This window comes from Macrotis lagotis, chromosome X (genome assembly GCF_037893015.1).
Source record: "Macrotis lagotis isolate mMagLag1 chromosome X, bilby.v1.9.chrom.fasta, whole genome shotgun sequence".
NCBI classification, from domain to species: Eukaryota; Metazoa; Chordata; class Mammalia; order Peramelemorphia; family Peramelidae; genus Macrotis; species Macrotis lagotis.
The window spans coordinates 472,740,681-472,762,472 of NC_133666.1; the positions used below are offsets into that span (position 1 = coordinate 472,740,681).

General features: G+C 32.9%; 1 protein-coding gene across 3 annotated transcripts in view; it reads right to left on the bottom strand.

Annotated features, from left to right (window-relative positions):
- Positions 1-512: 512 nt before the first annotated feature.
- Positions 513-21,792, bottom strand: part of FAM210A (family with sequence similarity 210 member A) — a 39,047-nt gene continuing 17,767 nt past the window's right edge. For all 3 annotated transcript variants that reach the window (XM_074204278.1, XM_074204276.1, XM_074204277.1), the window contains 3 exons: positions 16,264-16,758; positions 10,592-10,703; positions 513-8,274 (listed from right to left, as the gene is read on the bottom strand). In XM_074204278.1, the coding sequence (XP_074060379.1) occupies positions 8,041-8,274; positions 10,592-10,703; positions 16,264-16,718 (801 nt within the window). In that variant the 5' untranslated portion in view covers positions 16,719-16,758 and the 3' untranslated portion in view covers positions 513-8,040. The remainder of the gene's footprint in view (positions 8,275-10,591; positions 10,704-16,263; positions 16,759-21,792) is intronic.

Genomic DNA, 21,792 nt, shown 5'->3' on the forward strand with positions numbered 1-21,792 from the left:
GGGGGAGATAAAAGTCAGCAACAAGACACTTTTGAGAAGGGACATGGTGAGAGAGTAGGTTAAATGGGGGAAAGTTTTTTTTATAGTAACTTTCCCTGACAAAGACCTTATTCCTCAAATATGAAGAGAACTGAGTCAAATTTATTGAAATGAATCATTTCTTAATTGATGAATGGTCAGAGGATATGAAAAGACAATTTTCAAAGTAATCAAAGTCATGATAAAAAATATTCTAAATCACTGCTGAGAAATGCAGATTGAAACAACTCTGAGCTACTATCCCACACCTATCAGATTGAATAATAGGACAAAAAAAAGGAAAATGGCAGTTGTTGGAGATGTGGGAAAATTGAGATACTAATGTTCTCTTGGTGAAGTGGTATACCAATTCAATCACTTTGTGGAGCAAATTTGGAACCCTACCCAAAGGTCTATAAAATCATGAATACCCTTGGAGCAAGCAATACCACTATTAGGTCTCTGTCCCAAAGAGATGAAAAACAGAGAGAAAAGGACCTGTTTATAGAGTTTTAAACACTTCTTTTAGTGGTGGCAAATAATTGAGTGTTTGTCTATCAAATGAATGGTTGAACAACTGTTATATGTGATTGTGATGGAATACTATTGTGCTCTAAGAAATAATGAACCAGATGATTTCTGAAAAACCTGGACTTACTTTCACTGATGCAAAGTGAAATAAGCAAAACCAAAAGGTTACATAGTGTCAGCATTATTGTATGATGATCAATTGTGAATGACTTAGCTAATCTCAGCAATACAAGTGATCCAGGTCAATTATGAAGGATTTATGATGAAAAATGCTATCCATCTACAGAGAAAGAACCAATAAATTTGAATGTGGATCAAATACTTTTTTTTGTTTTCTTTTACATCATGAACATAGAAAGAAGTTTTGCATAGCTGCACATGTATAACCTATATAGCAAATTATTTGCCTTCTCAATGTGGGGGCCTGGCAGGTAAGAAGGGAAAGAATTTGGAACTCAAAAAATTTTAAAAACAAATGTTAAATTAAAAACATTACATTTTATTGCTCTAAATCATTAGAGAAATGCAAACTAAAGCTTCTCTGAGGTACCACCTCACACCTCTCAGATTGGCCAATATGACCAGAAAGTATAATGATCATTGTTGGAAGGGTTGTGGGAAATCTGGGACACTATTACACTGTTGGTAGAGCTGTGAACTCATCCAACCATTCTGGAGAGCTATTTGGAACTATGCCCAAAGGGCAACAAAAATGAGCATACCCTTTGACCCAGCAATACCACTACTGGGTCTATATCCTGAAGAGATGATGAAAAAGGGTAAAAACATCACTTGAACAAAAATATTTATAGCAGCCCTGTTTGTGGTGGCAAAGAATTGGAAATCAAGTAAATGTCCTTCAATTGGGGAAATGGCTTAGCAAACTGTGGTATACATATGTCATGGAACACTATTGTTCTTAGAAACCAGGAGGGATGGGAATTCAGGGAAGCCTGGAGGGATTTGCATGAACTGATGCCGAGTGAGAAGAGCAGAACCAGAAAAACACTGTATACCCTAACAGCAACATGGGGGGTGATGTTCAGCCTTGAAGGACTCGGTCATCCCATCAGTGCAACAATTGGGAACTATTTTGGGCTGTCTGCAAAGGAGAGTGCCATCTGTATCCAGATACAGAGCCATGGAGTTTGAAGAAAGTTCAAGGACTATTCCCTTTAATTTAGGAAAAAAACCCAGATATCTTGTCTGATCTTGTTACCTCTTAGACTTCTTGTCTCTTCTTTAAGGATATGATTTCTCTCTCATCACACTGAATTTGGATCAATATACAACACGGAAACAAAGTAAAGACTGACAGATTGCTTTCCATGGGGGTGGGGTGGGGGGAGGGAAGTAAGATGGGGGGAATTGTAAAACTCAAATAATATCTTTAATAAAAATAAATTAAATATTACATTAAAAATATTTATAAGTATGAGATGAATGATGAAACAAATTTTGATATCCTTCTTCAGGAACATCTCAAGAATGGGTATAAGTCTTTAATAATACCTGAGTTTGAAATTATTCTTATCTTCATTTCACTCAGATAGTAGCATCAATATTATTTCACCATCTCTGAACTCAGGGCCATTTAATAAGATCTTATAATACACTTGACAGTTATCACTGACAGTCCTACCATGACCAATCCTCTGACGTAATTAAGTGTTTAGAGGTGTTAGGCCTTGAGAGTTAAGAACCATCTGAAAAGTGATGAAGTTCCATCTTCCCATTTTACCACTGAGGAACTGAGGCCCAGAAAAGCAACATGCCTAAGGTGACAAAATATTTGGATTAAAAGGAAGCTAAGAAGTGGCAGGGCCAGGAGAAGAACCTAGTCTTTTCTCTGTCCTTCACAGTAGTCTTTCAATATTGGCATCATAGCTTTATTCTGTAAATACCTATAGGAAAGCATGGCTATTTAGCTTACAATCTCATTTAAAACCTTGGTTAAACTTATTGTTCTTTTCCTAAAATTCTTTTTACCTTCTGCAACTTTTTCCACAAATATTGTAACTTTGAAAGATCAAAGGAGAAGACAAGATTTGGGTTTTGGGTCTACAACTCGTTAAATTACAAGAAGACAATAGCTATATATTTAGATATAATCTTTTCCACATTCTACTCATCAGAAATTCTTGTTTTCAAGTGACATACAGAAACAAAGGTTAAATGCTGGAACCATTACATTAAACATAGCTTCAATCTTACAGTTTACTGTGAAACAAAAATGAATATAATTCAAATGTCTGCCCCATAAAGAATGAAAGCCCCCACTCTGGCTACTTGCTATGTTAATCTTGTGGTTAAACTGAAAGGCCAAAATTGATTTCTTAGCTTGACAGTTTTTAGGGGATTTAAAAGTGGTTGATATATTTATGCTTTTGCTGAAATCAAACCATCCTTATAAAGGGATATACTGAACCCTGGAGCTTCATAAGATTCCTCCAAATATTAGTTCACTTCAGATGCTCAGAAGATTGGCAGACAGTAAGTGGAAAATTCTGATCTAAGCTAGCTCCAACTATGCCACAAATATTGGCTCAGACAAGCTGACCCATATTTAACCTCAGCAGGGGGCACTCTGAATCAGAAAAAAAGTTAACATCATTTTAATTTGAAAGCCATTAGATATCTCTAGAGGCTTAATTTCTCTTTGAACATATAGAAAAGTTAAAGAGACATTAATAAAAAACGTTTTTATTATTCTTAAAATACTTTACTTGCTCTAAACATAGGTTCTAGGGTTGTTAGAAGAATCTTCTTAACTACTATGCCAGAATTGGTCTTATATTATTCTGTAGATAAGAGAACTGAATCATTGTAATTCTAGGTTAGCTTATTCTTGGTTGGATTGAGTATAAATGTTGTTTCTTTTCCTGGAATCATTAAAAATAAATTTGTCTTTTTTTCTCTTTTAATATAATAAAATAAGGAAGATGAAAAGAGGAACTGGAGGAAAAATACGATGTAAAAATCAAAATAGAAATGAAAAGAGGGCAGGGAAGAAATGAGTAATGGTTATTTAATTTACTAGATATTCCTTCAGATTAGATTCTCTTATTTGTTAATGGCTGTTTTCTTTTTAAATATCTTAACTATAACTTTTCAGAAGTGGTTCTCAGACTTTCTGTGACAAAAATGCTGCCATTATTTTGTTTAGAGGCTGAGAATTAGACATTAATTTTTTGATTGAGAAGGGGAAAATTTTAGAATGTAATTTACTATCAACCATTCTTGGAGCTTACTCAATAGGGGAATAAAAACCTGCTTGTTGATGGAGCTCCATAGCAACATAATCTTGTAATTCTATCTTCATAATGTATTTAGGGAAGGTGAACAGTCCAAAGTGCTACTTAAAGTTTCACAGACAGAAATTTTGGCATCTTATTGACAGTCAGAAGAGAAATTAAAGTACTGTCACTATACTGTTGTTATTTTGTTATTAAATTATATTAAAGTACTGTCACTGCAATGCAAAGGCAACACAAATTGACCCATAATTATTAAATATTCAAATAAAATGTAATGTGAACTCTGAATAAAATCTAATTAGAAGGTGCTTAATTTAGATTGAACTTTTACCTCTAACTTTTAACATTTCATTAACCACTACTTTCAGAATGGTTTGAAAATAGTTTATACCCAATTCCCCCCCAAAATTTAAAAATAATTACATGAGATACTATCAAGTATGATAATTTTTTTTATGGTTAACTTGAAAACTCTTAAAGAGAGTCAACATTAAGAAGCATGTAAGGAAATAAAGATATGATAAAATGACACAGAATTATGACTCCAACATTAATCAAAATACCCAACATCTCTCATAATGGGGGGGTTCACTTAATCATACTCTGTATTTTAAAGGGAAATGTTATTTGTCAAATTAAAAAGTTTTGAAATTACTTCTGAAACAAGAATTATGTGATTTTAATTATAGATGTTATCTTTGCACTTTTATTATCAAAAAGAAAAAAATTCCTGAAATTTGAGAGGCTATAGTTTTTAAAATCACCGTGCAAAATTTATTGTATTTCTATTTCTGTTCTTACAGAACTTACAGAGAAGAACATTTGAAGAATGCCTTTATTTAACCTTTTTCTTTGAAAGTGTAAAGAAAATAAATGGTATTTTATGAATGTTTCTGTGTTGCCTAAACATTTTCCCCCTATGATTGTCCAATTCATCAGAAAAGAACAAGCTTAATATCACACTTTTCCCTGAAGGTCTCTGAAATCAAGACTCATTCTTTTTACTTCAATGATCATCCTCATCAAAATATTCAGATGATTGCCAGAAGAAATTATGATTCTATAATTATTATTGCTGGTGACTGCAAATGATTCACAAAGAAAGTATCTTGATTTTCTATGACTAGTCCTGAAGGAAGAAAGACAATCAAAAACTTGTTTTGACTAGTATTCTGAACAAACTTGACCCAGAAGTAATAGCAGAAAAAATCCAGAAGGGGAAAAAAGGCCCATTTGAATTAATTCAGTACTTCTAAAGTTTAAGATCAGTACAAAGAGTCTTCAGATAACAAAAAGTCTGTCAGAAATTCAGAATTTTCCTGTGCTTACATAGGAAAAAATTGACTAGTCTAGAGATGAGCGATTTTGGTTTCTGCAATGGTTCTTAATCTGGCATTCCCTTTTAAAAAAATATCTTGATTTGTATGTATTCCAACATAATTGTTTTCCTTTTGTAATCCTATGCATCTTCTGCATTATTCTGAGAAGGGGTCAACAGACTTCCCCAGATTTTCAAAGGGACTCAAAACACAAAAAGTCAAGAACTGTGTTAGTGGAAAAGGAGTAATTTTAGTTATGTGTGATTATCTTGCCTTGGACACATTCCTTCAAGTCTCTAAAATATTTTGCACCTCTTTAACCCATTTACTATTTTTTTTATATTGTCACCACTAAATCAAGGAGGAATGACAGATGGCCACAAAAATAAAAAATCCTTCTCATAGGTTGTGTGAATGGTTCTTTTCCAATGGGAAAAATACTTACCAAAAGTAGTTTTATGCAAAAGATGAAATTATACTGTCTCTGGGATTCACCATTTAAAAGCTATAAAAGAGGGGCGGCTAGGCAGTGTAGTGGATAAAGCACTGGCCTTGGGAGTCAGGAATACCTGGGTTCAAATCCGGTCTCAGACACTTAATTACCTAGCTGTGTGGCCTTGGGCAAGCCACTTAACCCCATCTGCCTTGCAAAAAAAAAAAACCCCTAAAATAAAATTTATTTAAAATAAAATAGAAGCTGTAAAAGGCACATTGTTCAGTGACAGTATACTTTGATACTGATGCTAAGCTATAATTAACATATAGTGGTTTGTTTTTTAGGTTTTTGCAAGGCAATGGGGTTAAGTGAGTTGTCCAAGGTCACACAGCTAGGTAATTATTAAGTGTCTGAGATTGGATTTGAACTCAGGTCCTGATTCCAGGGCTGTTGCTCTATCCACTGCGCTACCTAGTTGCCCCACATATAGTGTTAAGGAAGATAATACACTTCACGCAGCCCAGTTCAGAGAATATTTACAGTATTGTGTTGTTCTCTTCACTTCTGGGCACATTTAGGAGACATTATCAAACAGTAGTACAACCAGACCAAAACAATGTCATAAGAAGAAAGTTGAAGAAGTTAGGGATATCCTTGACAACTACCTTTCATAAAATGAAATGGGTTGTCTTGAGAGATAGCGAGTTCTTTCATTGCACATTTTTATGGAGAGAACAGATAGCTTCTTGTCAATGATGTAGTAGACAGGTTTCACATTCAAGTACAGTTCGAATCAGCTAACATTGCAGATCCTTTTATAACAATGATTTCACAGCTCATGCGATGCACATGCCTTAATGGGCAAAAAGTAGTCAAGAAAGCCAAACAGTATAAGGCTGTAATCTCTCTTGGACACATGGATTTGAATCTTTTTAGGAGACAGTATAATATAGTGGAAATTTTAATTGACTTAGAGTAAGAGATTGTGGATTTAAATCCCTGCTTCAATACTTCTAGTATAATTGTGGGCAGGTAATTGGGCTAATGAATATAAATATTCCTTCAAGTTCAAGTCTGCCAATCCCCCCCCCATGAAGTTGAAATACTCTGATTAAGTGGATATAAATAGTAATAGTGATCAGTGGTATGAATCCAGGATAATGTCTAACTACTCAAAATTCTATTATCTTATCAAGTAAGGTATATAAAAATGACATGCCAACTCCTCGAAATATTGTCTAAAAAATACACAAAATTGAAGGCAATTATTAGTTGTACATAGGAGACAAACCAATATTCATTCAATGCGACATTTCAAATATTTCATAATGGTTGAATTCTCTTCCACTCAATGTTACTGTAGACAACATGAATGGCCTAATCCTTCCAAAAAAAAAAAGAAGTTAAATATAACGATCCACCCAGAAATTTCTGCCTAAAAAGGGAAAGCTATGATTCTTGACTTAGTAAGAAAATGAATATTAATGCAGTAGGAGTGGCAGAAACTTTTGCCTGCTAAAATATAACAAACTATATAATCAATGTCCACTGATTCTAAATTCATTTTCTCTACTCTTATAACTTACTCAACTAACAATCACAAACGTGAGGCAGTTTATGAGTCTCTGATTTCAGAAGCAAGCTTACCAGCAAGTCAGATTATCTTCATTTTTACTCTTGAGAAGTTAGCTAATAAAAGAAAAAATGTATTTAAAGGAAAATTTTATGTTTGAGATGAGTTTATCAACTTAAATCTCTAAAAAGGAACTCTAGGCAAACGTACTTTGAAAAATTTGACTCACAGACTTTAGGCAAAACTATTTTTAAAATATCAATTTGTTTAGTCATTTATATATAAGTACATCTCACTTTTATCACATATATAGTCTCAATTTCAATTCAAGTTTCTTCACATAAAATTAAAATTTTAACTGGTAGATGGTTATTAGAATAGCCTCATCTTGCTATTTCTTTAAACAGTGAAAGACTTCTGAGATTTTGAGAGACAATTAAAAATACCCTTATTCACTGGCAACAATATTGCTAAGAGCTCTTCAAGTTGAGAACTCATTATGGTTAAAAGTCTAACTGATGGATAACATGAAGATCGTGATCCCAATAGAGCTTTTCTTTCTATGAGAGAAATTTCTTATACAAGTAGTAAACTGCTTAGTCTGTCATCATTACAGCAGGTAATCAGCAAAGATACTTAAAAAATCATCACAACATAAAACAAAAGCCATTACTTATGATGCTGCTGATATTAAATTAGTATACTGGGTTCATTTTTTTTTTGCATGAAACACTGATTTTTCTAGTGGTATTTAAACTTTAAAAAAGGTTTTATGGGTTCTTTAACCCTTGGAGTCCTAGTATTTCAAGACTGCCAACCAAAGTCATTATTAAGAGAATGTTTCTTTGTCCAGTCTCTTGAGGGTTAAAGTGCATGACTTCTCTGTGATGTGGCACACAAGATTTCCTATTCCACTTTTTTCTTAAATGAAACTTTTTCTTTGGTTTCTTGTAACTTTTCTGTGAGTCTGTCTTTTGTTTCTCCCATTTTTTCTGTAATAAGCTCCTTTGTTTCCTCCATTTTGTCCTGAAAGTACTCTTTAACTAGAGGTGGCGTTGACATGTAGCCATGGCTACGAAGATACTTGACAGTAATGGATGTTCCTCCCAAAGTCACAGTGTATCTGGCAGGTGTTGCAATCTTAAAAGAAGGATCAAATGTGGATTAGTTAAGGAAATTGCATATATGACAAAAAGAAGTCACATTATAAAAATAAAATGTCAATGAAGAAATTACTATAAAAAAGTAGTTTTAAGGTTTAACTAAGCACTTTGCATACATTTTCTGATTTGATCTTTTCTACATTGAATTAGCTATTACAGGAATTAATGCAGGAATTTTTGCAGATGAGGGAACTGAGGCTCACATAAGTGAAGGACTTGCCCAGGGTCCCAATACACACACACATTTTTTTCTTATATAAAGTTACATACTACCACTGTGTATATTCCATATGAATATGTGTTGAATTTATGAACACAATTCCGTTGTTCAATCCGATCTCACTGCATCTAATAAACTTGTTTGGTTTCTAAAATAAATTTTGTGTATTGTATAGCAATAATCTTACAAAGGTAGAAGAGTCAGAAATCTAGCCAGGACTTGGACAAATCCAGGCTTAACTCTCTCCCTTTGACACACACTGGCTAAGTGATTCAGGACAAGTCTTCAGACAACAATATCTTAAGATTGTAAACTGAAGACAATTTCACCTTTTTTACTCTTTAACAAAAATATAGGCCTCATGTTCCTTCCAGCTTTAACAAATTCTATAATGCTCCTTTCAAAATGTTCTGGAGTTTGGAATTTGGTGGTAAACCAATCACACCAAAAAGTTAAATTTTATAGAGTACTTTAAAAATCAAGAGAACTGGAATTTTTACTATATAAACCTTGGAGATCCTCCCTGTCACCTCCACCAATAAAAAAAGCAGAAAAATAATACAACTGTTAGCACTATTAAAAACATGCATAGTTACTTCTTAAAAAGCTATAAACACCTCAGAAGCTTAGCTACCTTTAAAATAAAGCCTATCTAACAACTAAAAATTCAAATTAAATTAAGACTTTGAAAGGGAAAAAAACCCAAATCTAAAACGTAGAACAAATTGAATGGAAGCAGAGAACTAGGGGAATGTTTGTTTTCACATAATTTTATTTGCTTTCAAGGTAGTGCTCATTCCACTCATCTGCAACTAGGGCTATATGCACACTTCTTATCTTTTCATACTAGACAATAAAAAGTCGGCTTCTTCCTTAGGACCAAAGTTGTAATTTTATATCATTCCTTAGGTAGAAGCAAAATAAAAATTTTCATCCCAATCAGGTTCTTGTCTATTATCTTCTTTTATAATAAGAGCTTCAGAGAAAAACTGGTAAGACTCTTGAAATATCAGAGGGCAAAAAAAGGGCATGTCAATTATCAGAGGTGTTGTAGTAGGTAAGGCATACAAATCCACTGTTGATAAAACTATGAACTGATCCAAAAACTATATCTAAGTCAGCAATACCACTACCATGCATAAGAGATATATGGTTTACTGTAGCAAAAGTTGGAAACAAAGTGGGAGTCGATCAATTGGCGAATAACCGAGCCAAATTATTTATTTGAATATGATGAATGATTGTCCCATAAGAAATAATAAAAGAAACAGATTCAGAGACAATTGGGAAGATTTGTATGAATTAATACAGAGTGATAAACAGAGGAGAATTACATGCACAATGTCTAAGATAAAGCAATTTTGAAATATGATAAATACAATTACAGTACTCCACAAATGTAGCCATGAAGCTAACTTTCCACTTCTTGGCAGAAAGTTGATGAACTAGAGATGCAGAATAAGACAAATATTTTCAAATACAGCTAAAGCACATATTTGTCTTAATTAAGCTTATTTTCATGAGAATGGCTTTTATTCTGGGTAAAGTTATGAGGGTGGTATCAAAAATGGAAAACAAAGAAACAGTAAATCAAAAAACAAAAACACAGGAGACTAGGGAGGAAGTATATATGAAGACAGACAAGGAGTATTGTACTACCACATTAAATTGAATATACATTCACTTAAAAAACCTGCAATATTCATAGCTTCATAGAAAATGTCTTCTGTTCTTTGATTTATAGACAAAGTAGACTTCTTAGCAGAAAGGTCAGTGGGAGGTTAATAATGTAAGAAAATAACAAAACCAAGACTATTTTTGGGAAAAGTCTACAAAAATGGTGAAACACATAGAAATTTGCATTTGATAATCTTATATGAGATGAGCCTTGAATGACCTAGCCTTTTATTCTATAACATAAATATATCAATATTTTATTAGATTAAAAAAGAAATTTAAACTTTAGAAATATAAAAGTTAAAATAGACATTGTTTCAGCTCAACAAAGAAAATGATGAAAAATTATGTATATAAATTAGATTACAGAATTCAATGTGTTTATGAAAATACCCACCTTAAACAAAGCATATGCAGTTAGTGCATTTCCACTTTGGGAATTTTTCAAAATGTCCACTATGCTGTGTGGTAACCCAATGTGTTCCAGAAAAGGAACAATATTCACTCCTCTAGTAAAGAAAAGAAGAGAACACTTTACATACATACAAATTCTAATACTCTTGAAAAGTATCATGAAAACTCTAACAATATAATTCCTTTGTTTTATTTTTTAAATTGACCACTACTTGTCAAGTATTTTCATTTTACTAAAAGGTAAATTGTTCCTAGCATGCTGTTAAATATAAGTAGGAATATTTAAAACCAATAAATGTTTATGTTGGAAGGAAATAAAATTTAAGCAGGCTTTATGCTTACCATCTTACATGTTTCCTTAATTATCATAGTTAGACCATGCTACTGGGGAAAAAATTTACAGCATGATCTTTTAATGACTTTTAAGATATTTTTTTCTAAAGTGGGGAAAGCAAAATGGGAAGAAATCAGCAATCTCTTTGGTTTCACTAGCAAGTGGTGTCTATTCTGATTCAAAATTTATTATTTCTAGTGTTTACCTTTAAGATATATAGTACAGTATAGGACTGTATACTAAATTAAATATTAATAAGAACTTATTTGTATATAGTCCAGATAAGCACTGAAGCATCATAGAAAAATGGTACAATAAGAACTGCAGGTATCATTATTCTTATTTTATAGCAGAGGAAACTTACATTCAGAGAATTTGAGTCTCAGCCACAGATATAAAGATAAGTGGTGTTAAAGGCAAGAACTGGGGGTTCAGAAAATCACAAATTAAAATTATCTATATGATACTTTTATTTTGTCAAATATTTCCCATTTGCATTTTAATTTCCCATTTACACTGGGGGTTGGTAGATGAGTTTGATATCTCTGATTTAGATGATAGAGGTGGAACCAAAAGTCAGGTTTCTTAACTCTTAGTCCAGAATTCACTAAATTATGCCGTGTCTCTTAAAACAAAGTTATACTGAAAATGCAAATATCTTCTTATATTCTAATATCATAGAATGGAATGGTATTCTACACAGTTATGTAAGAACCTTAATCTAATCAGCCTACAGAGGTAATTCCTTTAAAAAACAAAAATAATATTTCTAATTACTCTTATTCTTAAACTTGCCTTTTGTTTTAGTTCTATATTGGTAGTTGAATATTGGTACAAATATAATCTATCAAAACCAGAGACAATAATCCATGATTTTTAACTAAGCTAAAAAAAAAAAAAGAAAAGTGAATTTCAGGTCTAAATGATTTGGTCTTATGTGCTTAGTAACAAATCTTTTTCTGTGATTTTTACCAGTATGAATTCTATAATATTACTGATTAATAACTCCCTGATATCATATGTAAATGACTAAACATTTATCAAAAATCACTATAATTAATATTAACAATAATAGACTACCAGAAAAGCTGTTTGAAATAATCATCTTCACCACTCATGTGGTCCTTTCTGTGTCCAATTTTGATTAAACTTAACTTAATTGGAATAATAAAATCTTACAGTTGGAACCAGTCTCCAGTTATCTAGTTCAAACACATTTGTTTTAATAACTTAAGGGAAAAAGATAGACTCTTCTTAAATAGATACCTATGCATAGAAAAATATTAAATGACTAAATGACCCTATAAGAAAAACATGAAATAACAAGCTAAGTCCATAAAGCAACATTACCTTCCAACACCAGCATTATTAGCATTATCATTCAATTGTTCTTAGAGAACCAATAATTGGATATGCTATTTCTAAAACACTAGGCCTGGAGTTAGGGAGACCTAAGTTCAAATGTGGTGTCAGAAAGGAAGGGAGCAGATAAATGGTACAATAGATAAAGCAATGAACCATCAGGAAGACCTGAGTTCAAATTCTGCCTTTGCCATTTATATATAATACCCTGGGCAAGTCACTTTATCTCCACTTGCCTCAGGTGCTTAACTTTTAAAATGGGGATACACTGGAGAAGGGAATGGCAAACCACTCCAGTACCTTTGTCAAGAAAAGCCCATGGACAAAAAAGTCCACGTGGTTACAGACTGTTGGACATGCCTGAATAGTAAGCGTTAGCCTAATTTAACAATCCCAATAAAATTATATAAGGTGTCAATTGTTTTCCCAGAGAGATTATGGTTTTCTTACATATAAAGTCTTGTACTTAGGCTGTATCTACATCACAACAAAATATGTAGGTAAAAATGAAAACTTTGGGTAAATCTATCCATAAAAGGCCTATTGTATAACAGAAATGATTCAGTTTTTTTCCACTTATATTATCTAGAGCCATATAAAATCAAAGCAAAAATTAAGAAACCTACATCTTCTCCATGAAGATCAGTCATTATTAATGGAATATATTCTGAACATCTGTTCATTTACTCATTATTATTGTTTCTACAATTGTAAAGTGGAGATGCCAATATCTGACCTCCATTTTTCATAAATGACTGAAATGAAAATTTATTTTACTTTTTTAAAAAGCAAGATGAAATCTTAAGCAAAATCTGTGAAGACTTCTGAGTTTTTAAAAGATGGGTACTACATAATTTGATATATCCATGAAAGTAGGCAGTGTCAATGTTTCCTTACTTCACAACTATTAGAAATCTTTATTTTACCTTTGCCAACATTACCTGGTGAGTTATCAGCCAATATATAAAAGAAAATGACCCTCATGACAAGCATGATTTTATTTTATGGTGATCCACTTTAAGATACCACTAAATAGGGAGTTTTATTCTGTATTCAATCTACCAGGCACACCTACATTTAACCAAGGAAATGGTCATTTTGAATAGTAGAAATGAAATGCCTGTAACTTAAGGGACGCAGACACTACCCAAGTAAAATATTTTGATAATTTATCACCAACTGTTCTAAATTTAGAATATTTTTGTCAAGTGTTCAAATGAATACTGCAATCTGATATGCCTTTCTTTCACTGTCTATTTGGATAAATAATATTCAAAGAGAAGGAGGAAATATTTTCAGGTTCAATCAAAACAGCATAAGACTAAGCTAATAGGTGGTCTCCCTGGAGATGAAATTGAAAGCTTGTTTTCAACAAAATCAATTGTAATTTTACAATTGTTACTATTCACACGAAAAGATATACTGCTTTTTTCTTTGAAAGTTCTTTTCCTTTCAGTTATGCACACCACCATTTCCTGACATTACTTTCTTAGGAATTGTTTGTTAGTTTGAGAACAAAGCAATTTTCAGGATTATGAATTACAGAATATTGAGCAAACTTTTATATGCTTTAATCATTTTTAAGTAACACTACCTTGGGAAACAAAGACTAATAAAGTTGAATGACATGGCAATGTACCAGAAATGGCCTGGTATAATTTAACTGCTATTTTAGTTTGGTAGAATTGCTGGACCCAGCAAATTCCTACCTTTCTGAATAGCAAAAAGACAAGGAAGGATAGTAACAACCAGATTTCATGAACAGGAAAGGAAGAAGGGAGTGATTTAACATATTGTACAGAATGATGTTACTCAGTATCAAAATAAGTATCTTAATTATACTGAGTTGACTGGATTATATGCCTTTAGGTATCATAACTTAGTTAAAAGAAACCTTCCCAAAGAAGCTAAAGGCAAGTTATAGGAAAATGGAATAAAAACAAAATAGAGGGGAATGGTTCCATGAAGATCTTTGGTTCAGTTATTAGAAAATGAACTGATACAGTAAAGCTATGAAAGCTAACTCCATAGTAAAGACCTTTATGGAGGGCAGTAAAATCAGAAGGTAATTTTTTTTGGGGGGGGGTCAGAGCACATACTTCTTAGTAGGTCTACATGGAAATTCAATAAATAAAACATTTCATCAGTAGACTGATAATCCCCAAATCATTTTCATTTTAGAAATGGTGAGAAATTTTATCTTTTGATTAAGACAAAACTTATTCCTGTATGATTAGATATACTTGAAAATATGGTTAATAAACAATATATGATGAAATTTGTGCTAAATTTAGAATACTATGCTCAACAGTTCATAAAAATGGGTATAAAACTAGTTTAATAAAATAATGCCATGGAAGCAAAGTCCCATTGTTTCCTTTTTTATTACTTAAACAGGAAACATCAAAATTATAGAGAAATGCTTTTTGAATTCAGTTAAAATAATATAGTGTGAACAAACTGTATAAAGGTGGTATTCTCTAGAAGGAAGGAATAATCTAAGCAATGAAAAGGCCATAGGATCACTGATGGCAGAGATATTCTAGTTAGTCTGTACCCAATCCACCTTCTTGGGGAGTAGTCTTGTGACAATGGAGAAATTTTTTTCTTTCCAAATAGTCAATTTCACAAGCAAAAACTATGAAAGCAGCTCCTGAATATTGTAGAATTAAGTTAGATCCTAAATCTTCTATGCAATTAATCCAGCACTGAAAACATATTATCCTCTATAAGAAAGTCCCCTGAAAAAGACTAAATGATGATTTATGTCCATGGGCCTAATTTTCTTTATTGGTGACCCTTTTCCAGGGACTACTATTTGATGAAGGACCTCAGGCATGCTTTCTCAAACTTCTGTTCTGCCTCCACTCTTTCTGGAGAGGAATGTTTTTCTCCTAGCTTCCTTTGATACTGCTACTCTGGGAAACTTCTACCTTACCACAGAAGAATCCATCTTGGTCTCCCTACATGCATTCTTCTTCCATTTGAATATAAACTCCTTAGGAGTAGACTATCTTGATTGTTTGTGTATGTATCTCTAGCACTTGGAATAGTGTCTACTTATATATGTATATATACTCACATACATACATACACACATGTGTATATATGCATATGAATGAAATATTCATATGATATTCACAAGTCAAATTGGAAAAACATTATGTTGAGAATAAGTAGACCTGGCTCGAATCCTGATCCTGCTACTAACTTGAACAATTTACAAATTTTGTAGGGCTAGGGCTCAGCTTCCTATCTATGAAATGAGAGGTTTAGATTAAATGTGGTCTAAGGTTCTATCTACTTCTAAAATATTGTAATTCTATGAAATGAAGAATAGATGTTTACAGTACTATGTTTATATTCGTGCAAATGGTTTTTAAACCTAGTAACTGACATTTATCTAGCACTTTAAGGTTTCCAAATTACTTGAACATGTACAATTTCATTTAATTTTCATACTAGTCCTGTGAGAGAGATAGTATAGGTACCATTATCCCAGAATTTTAAGTATTCAATTAGTCTAATCCATACCAAAAAAGGAACCTCGACTATACTACATCCTACAAATATTATTTAGTCTTCACCTGAAGAATTACAATGTGAAGGAACTCATTACTCCACCACCTCCCAAAGTAGTAGATGGTTCCCATTTTTGGAACAGAATTCCATTTTATAGAATGGGCTCAGAAAAACTTTGTTGCCTATAGTCAACATAATTCATAAATGTCAAAATCAGGATTTGAACTAGAGTCTCCGAATAATTATCTTTACAATATGCTCTGCTACTTCAATTGTTCCTGCAACATTTCTGAATACTGTATCCATTACAAGATACATAAAGTTTCTAAATAAGATATTTAAAATAGGCTAGAATCATGTTAAAACAAGACTACCTCACATATGAAAAATATAGATCAACTGTCAGATATGAAGAAAAATCTTAAAGATTAACTTACTTTAAGGCTGCATAATAAAATGTTCCAAACCAAATACTGGAAGTCACTAAGTGTACTGGTATCAGAACTTTTCCATACTGTCTAAATGTTTTCTTAAATCGCTGATATAGACTAATTGATTTGTCTTGTAATGGATCAAGATCTTCCTTTTTCTCAACTTGAGTTCCTTGGGCTGTGTCACTAGATGATATAACCCTTTCAGATGAAATTTCTTCTTGTTGTTGTTTATGGTGAGGAACATCTACTGGCTTCCTTTCCTTTGAAATATGCTGTACAGAAGATATATGTAGCCAATGGTTTTGAGGACCTCGCAGCAAAATAATCTTGGGACAAACTTTACATAAGACTGGACAGCCTTTTATGCTTTGAGAGTGCCCAATGGAACCAGCCCCATGTGAGATCAAACATGTCCTGTTTGCCAGTTGTGACATAGTCCGTATTAAATTCCACTGCATTTTGACGAATGGTGGTTGCTGATTTCAATTCCTACAGAGACTAGACCAAAAACAGATACAAAAAATAAGAAAGCTGGGTTGTATACTTTACATGATATAATTTTAAAGTAAACTTAATAATCAGGTACCAAAGGATAAAAGAATATTTTTTTTCCAATTCTGCTGATATGGTAACATTTAGTTTTTCAGGTGCTAACATCTATTGTCAATAGATATCATTATATATAGTTATATACTCAATAATTGGAATACAGTAAAATAAACTATGCCTGAAGTCTTTATGAGGAAAAAACCAACGACCTGATGTTATCCAAGCACTAAATGGATTATGGTCCTTGATTCTGAATATGTCTGATGAAGATTCTGTTCATCTCTTTCTAGGGCACTGTGAAAACCAAAACCACACCCACACCCACCTACCCTCCCACCCTTCTAAAGATAATCGTGTGTGTGTGTGTGTGTGTGTGTGTGTGTGTGTGTATTTATCATGTGCCCTTTTGTCTTTTTAAAGTTGGTAATAAAAGGGAGCCCTGCAGTTTTATGCATTTATCCTAAATTATATATATAATTTATACACACACACACACACACACACACACACACACACACACACACACATATATATATTAGAGGGTAGGTACAGAAAAAGGAGAAAATACAATAGTTATCAGCATTGTTGGATGGTCAACAAAAAGCTTCCCCTCCCCACTTTTAAACAATAAAAATTTCTTCACATGGATATTTCAAATATATTTTTTACTTTCCTGGTAAAACAAGCTTTTGAATATAATTAACCTGAATTATTCAAAGACATTGAATTTTGGGTAATCTTATTACATCAATGAGGAAACTAAAGATCAGAGACATTAAGTGATTTCCCTATGGTCATGCACCTGGTAAGTATTAAGTAATGGCAAGTCTATCACTTTATTAAATTATGCTTGATTTTCTAGGCACCTCTCTTTCAAGATCAGGCCATCTTTTTAGCTCTTGTGCATACTTCTAATATCTTGCCCCTCCACGTCCTCTATAGTTTGCTATTTCTAATATGCTGTAGTTGTAACTAACCAAGTTTACTAAAGAATTTTGTATTATAATGTTCAAAATGGGGAGTCTAATGAATAGAGTACAAGTGCAGGAACTTTTAGGAACTTAGAAACCTTTAAAAACCAACACCAACACAACAAAACTTATCTCCAGTTTGGATTGTATTCCAGGGTTGGAGGATGTATGCCTGTTAAAACACATCTCCAGATATCTGAGAAGCTATTATTATTATTATTATTATTAGGTTTTTTTTGCAAGGCTAATGGGGTTAAGTGGCTTGTCCAAGGCCTCACAGCTAGGTAATTATTAAATGTCTGAGACTGGATTTGAACCCAGTCTCCTGACTCCAGCGCTGGTGCTTTATCTACTGCGCCACCTAACCACCCCTGAGATGCTATTATAAGTATACATACACACATAAGTACCTTCAACACACTCATATAAAAAAGTGAAAATATAAAAACACCCTTGTTTGTTAGAAAAAAGGATTAATGTTGAACATAATATTGCTTATTTCTCTTATCCCACAAGTTTTTGGAGAAAATTATTAATCAGAAGCAAGAAAAATCTGGACAAAAGACTGTACTCTTATCAGTGTCTGTCTAAGGTTAGGGTGACCAAATTAGACACTAACACAGTCAATTTCTGGAATATCAGAAAAGTATTCAAAGCTCAAAGGGATAGAAATAACAAAAGTATACCAATTAACAAAATTATACCAATGAACAAAAGCTACCCTGAGTTGCCCCAAAGATCATAATGAGTCCTCTTGTTCTTATAAGAAGAGAAAAGCTATTTCTCTGAGTGTAATCTTGTTTCAGTAAGTTGCTGCAAATTCAAGCCCTGAGAGGGGAAGAAAATCAACCAATTAATATTTATTAGGGACCTACTATCTACCAGGTACCTTGTATATCACTAAAAAAAATTAAATAGTCCCTACCCTCAAGGAATTTACATTCTATTGAGGGAGACAACCAGCAGCTGTTATTGCCACCAAATACTTCCTCCTCTCAAATAATGTTGAACATAAAAATAGAAAGCCATGTAATCTTATAAGATATATTCCAAATTTATATCATCTTAGTTTCTACAGCAAGGCAATCCATTTGCTATTTTATGATTTTTTTTTATCCCATTTATGATTTTTTTTATCCCAATCAACTGCTACAAGTCTTCTAGGGCCCTAAATCTCTCATACCATTCACTCTTCCTACCACCAGAACTAAAAATCTCATTTATTTATAGAAAAAATAGAGGTCAATCACCATCACCTTCCTCTTCTCCCCTTCTCTTCTACTATAACTCTTTGACAACATATCCTATTATTTCTTCCTTTACTCTTCAAAAAAGAGGTGGCTCTGTGGCCAAGGCAAACTCCTCTTAAGTTAGTCAATAGTTTTTCCTCCTCTCATATCTTAAATTTCTTATCTTCTGGATATTTCTCTGTGGTCTACAGTCATATCTCTCTGATCCCCTCCAAAACCTTCACTTAATCCTACATACAGTGTAAGCTATAGTATTAGATATCACTCTTTTCTTCTTAAACTCTTTGAAAGAGTAAAGGAACACAATGCATTGACAATCTAGCAAAGAATGAATCAGAATCAGAAAGGAGAGATAATATCAAGATAACTAGAGTATTCAAAAGGGAAGAATGGTCAACAGCTTCAGATGCTGCAGAGATCAACAAGGATAGGAATTGGAAAATGACCAATAGATTTGGTAATTAAGAGAGTAATGATAACTTTGGGGAAAGAAAGTCAGGAATCAGATTACAAGAAGTTGAGAAGAAAGAAAATGAAAGTAAATGTAGCCAACTTCTGTAGGCTCAAGTAATGTTTTTATTTAAAGGATACATAAGTGGACAAAAGGGGGGATGCTTATGGCGGCAACCTGCCCTAGGAAATAAAAGGAGAGAAGAGTGAAGAGAAAACAGAAGGGGGAAGTGAAGCTAAGGGGTCTTATTTCCTTTGCCCATAAAAGATGTCAGATAGTTGAATTTCAATATCTGGGAAGATTACAGAATGTTAATGAAAACCTAAGAAGGGAAGTAGTGATGATATCAAAGAGACAGCATGGATTTGTCAAGAATAGGTTATGCCAGATTAACTTCATTTCCTTTTCTGACAGAATCACAGAGTTAATAGGTGAGAAAAATGCTATGGATGTAATTTACCTTGATTTTTGCAGTTTTTGATAAAGCATTTCATTATTCTTTTGGAGAACATGGATACACACACACACACACACACACACACTAGATGATAGTGCAGTCAGATGGATTCAGAACCAATCAGACTCTAGGAATAATTGCTAATAGTTTAATGTCAAAATAGTAGGATCTTCAGTAGAATGACGTGAATACAGGCATAGAAGCTATGCTCATTGAATCTGCAGATCTGATGAGCATGAAGTTGAAAGCCCTAGCTAATACAGAGGATAAAAGACTCAGAATCCAAAAGGATCTTGATAGGCTAGAACACAGGGTTGAATCTAAGGACAAACTTTTTATGGATAAATGTTAAGACTTGTACTTGGGTACAAATACATCACCTTCAAAATTAAAAGATGAGGAAGGCATGGATTAGGCAGCAATTCTGAAAAAGATTTGGGGTTTTTAGGATTGCTAGCACACTGAGTCAGTAGTATGGTATGGCAGTCAAAAAAATCTAATGTGATCTTGGTTATTATTGAGAAAGACAGTTTCTAGGTTTATAAAGGTGATAGTCATTCTGCACTTTGCACTTGGCAGATTTCTTTTGGAGTACTATATTTAGTTTACAAGGACATTGATAAGGTCTCCTTGTGGCAGTCAATTTTTATCCATTAAACTTCTTTAGGAAATATTGGTAGTCTGTCAATATCTCTTCTCACAATTTTTCTTTTGTTCTTGTTGGCAGCAACTTCTTTCAGATTAGCGGTGCCTCAATTTGAACAGCATATTTTCTTATCTGTATTCTTTTAATTTAGTATTGAGTCTCATATTTAATCTTACAGGTCTACTGATCTGACCCAACAATTGAATTTGGAATTATTTGATCAATTGTTTCCAATCAACTAAAATATAATTAAATCTCCTCTTGAAAATAAAGGTATAAAGACTGTCACCAAGAAGCTGACCACTTTAGTGATGAATTCTTCAGACATGACAACTTATGAAACAAACAAAAAAGCAACCTGCGGTCTTGTACAATGCATTTTTATAGTAAAATTAGCAATTGAAGAAAAGGAGGTAAAAAGTGATAAAAGTATCACACAGATTTTGAGCTATTTGTAAACAATTACTTGGCAGTTGGTACACTCCTTATATGTGAAATTCTTGTCCAGTATCCAACAAAAGGACTACATCTCAAGAGAAATTAAATCATTTCTATCTTGATACTCTTGCTCATCTGAAATCAGAAAATCAAAGGAAACTGTGAGTAAACTGGGAGGATGGCAAAGAGAGAAAGTTATTTTATTGTATATCCAAAGGTAATATGAAGTGTATCCTGGGACAATTTATATCAATGAGCAATGATCATGACAATCATCTGCAAAAGACTGCTACAAGGATGATTGGTTGCAGAAGAAAAGTAAAGAAAATTCATTAATCACTAAGATATTTCACATTAAATGAATATTTACTTTATTATTTTACTGCAGGACTACAATGCAGTAAAGCTGGGCCAATGAGAGAATGGTGAAAAAACTGTTATTTGAAAACATGGTTCTGAACTAAGAAATAGAAAACAAAGGCTATTAAGAGTTGAGTGAAGCTTCATTTTTTTTCAAGAAGATATTTAAATATATCTTAGTAGATTAGAAACAATTGGTCAAATAATTCCACATGCAACTGCTGGTTCAGACCAATGACCTGTAAGATTAAATATGAAACTCAATATTAAATTAGAAGAATACAGATAAGAAGACATGCTGTTCAAATTGAGGCACCGCTAATCTGAAAGAAGCTGCTGCCAACAGCAAAAAAAGAAAAATTTCAAAAAGAAGAGATATTGACACACTACCAATATTTCCTAAAGAAGTT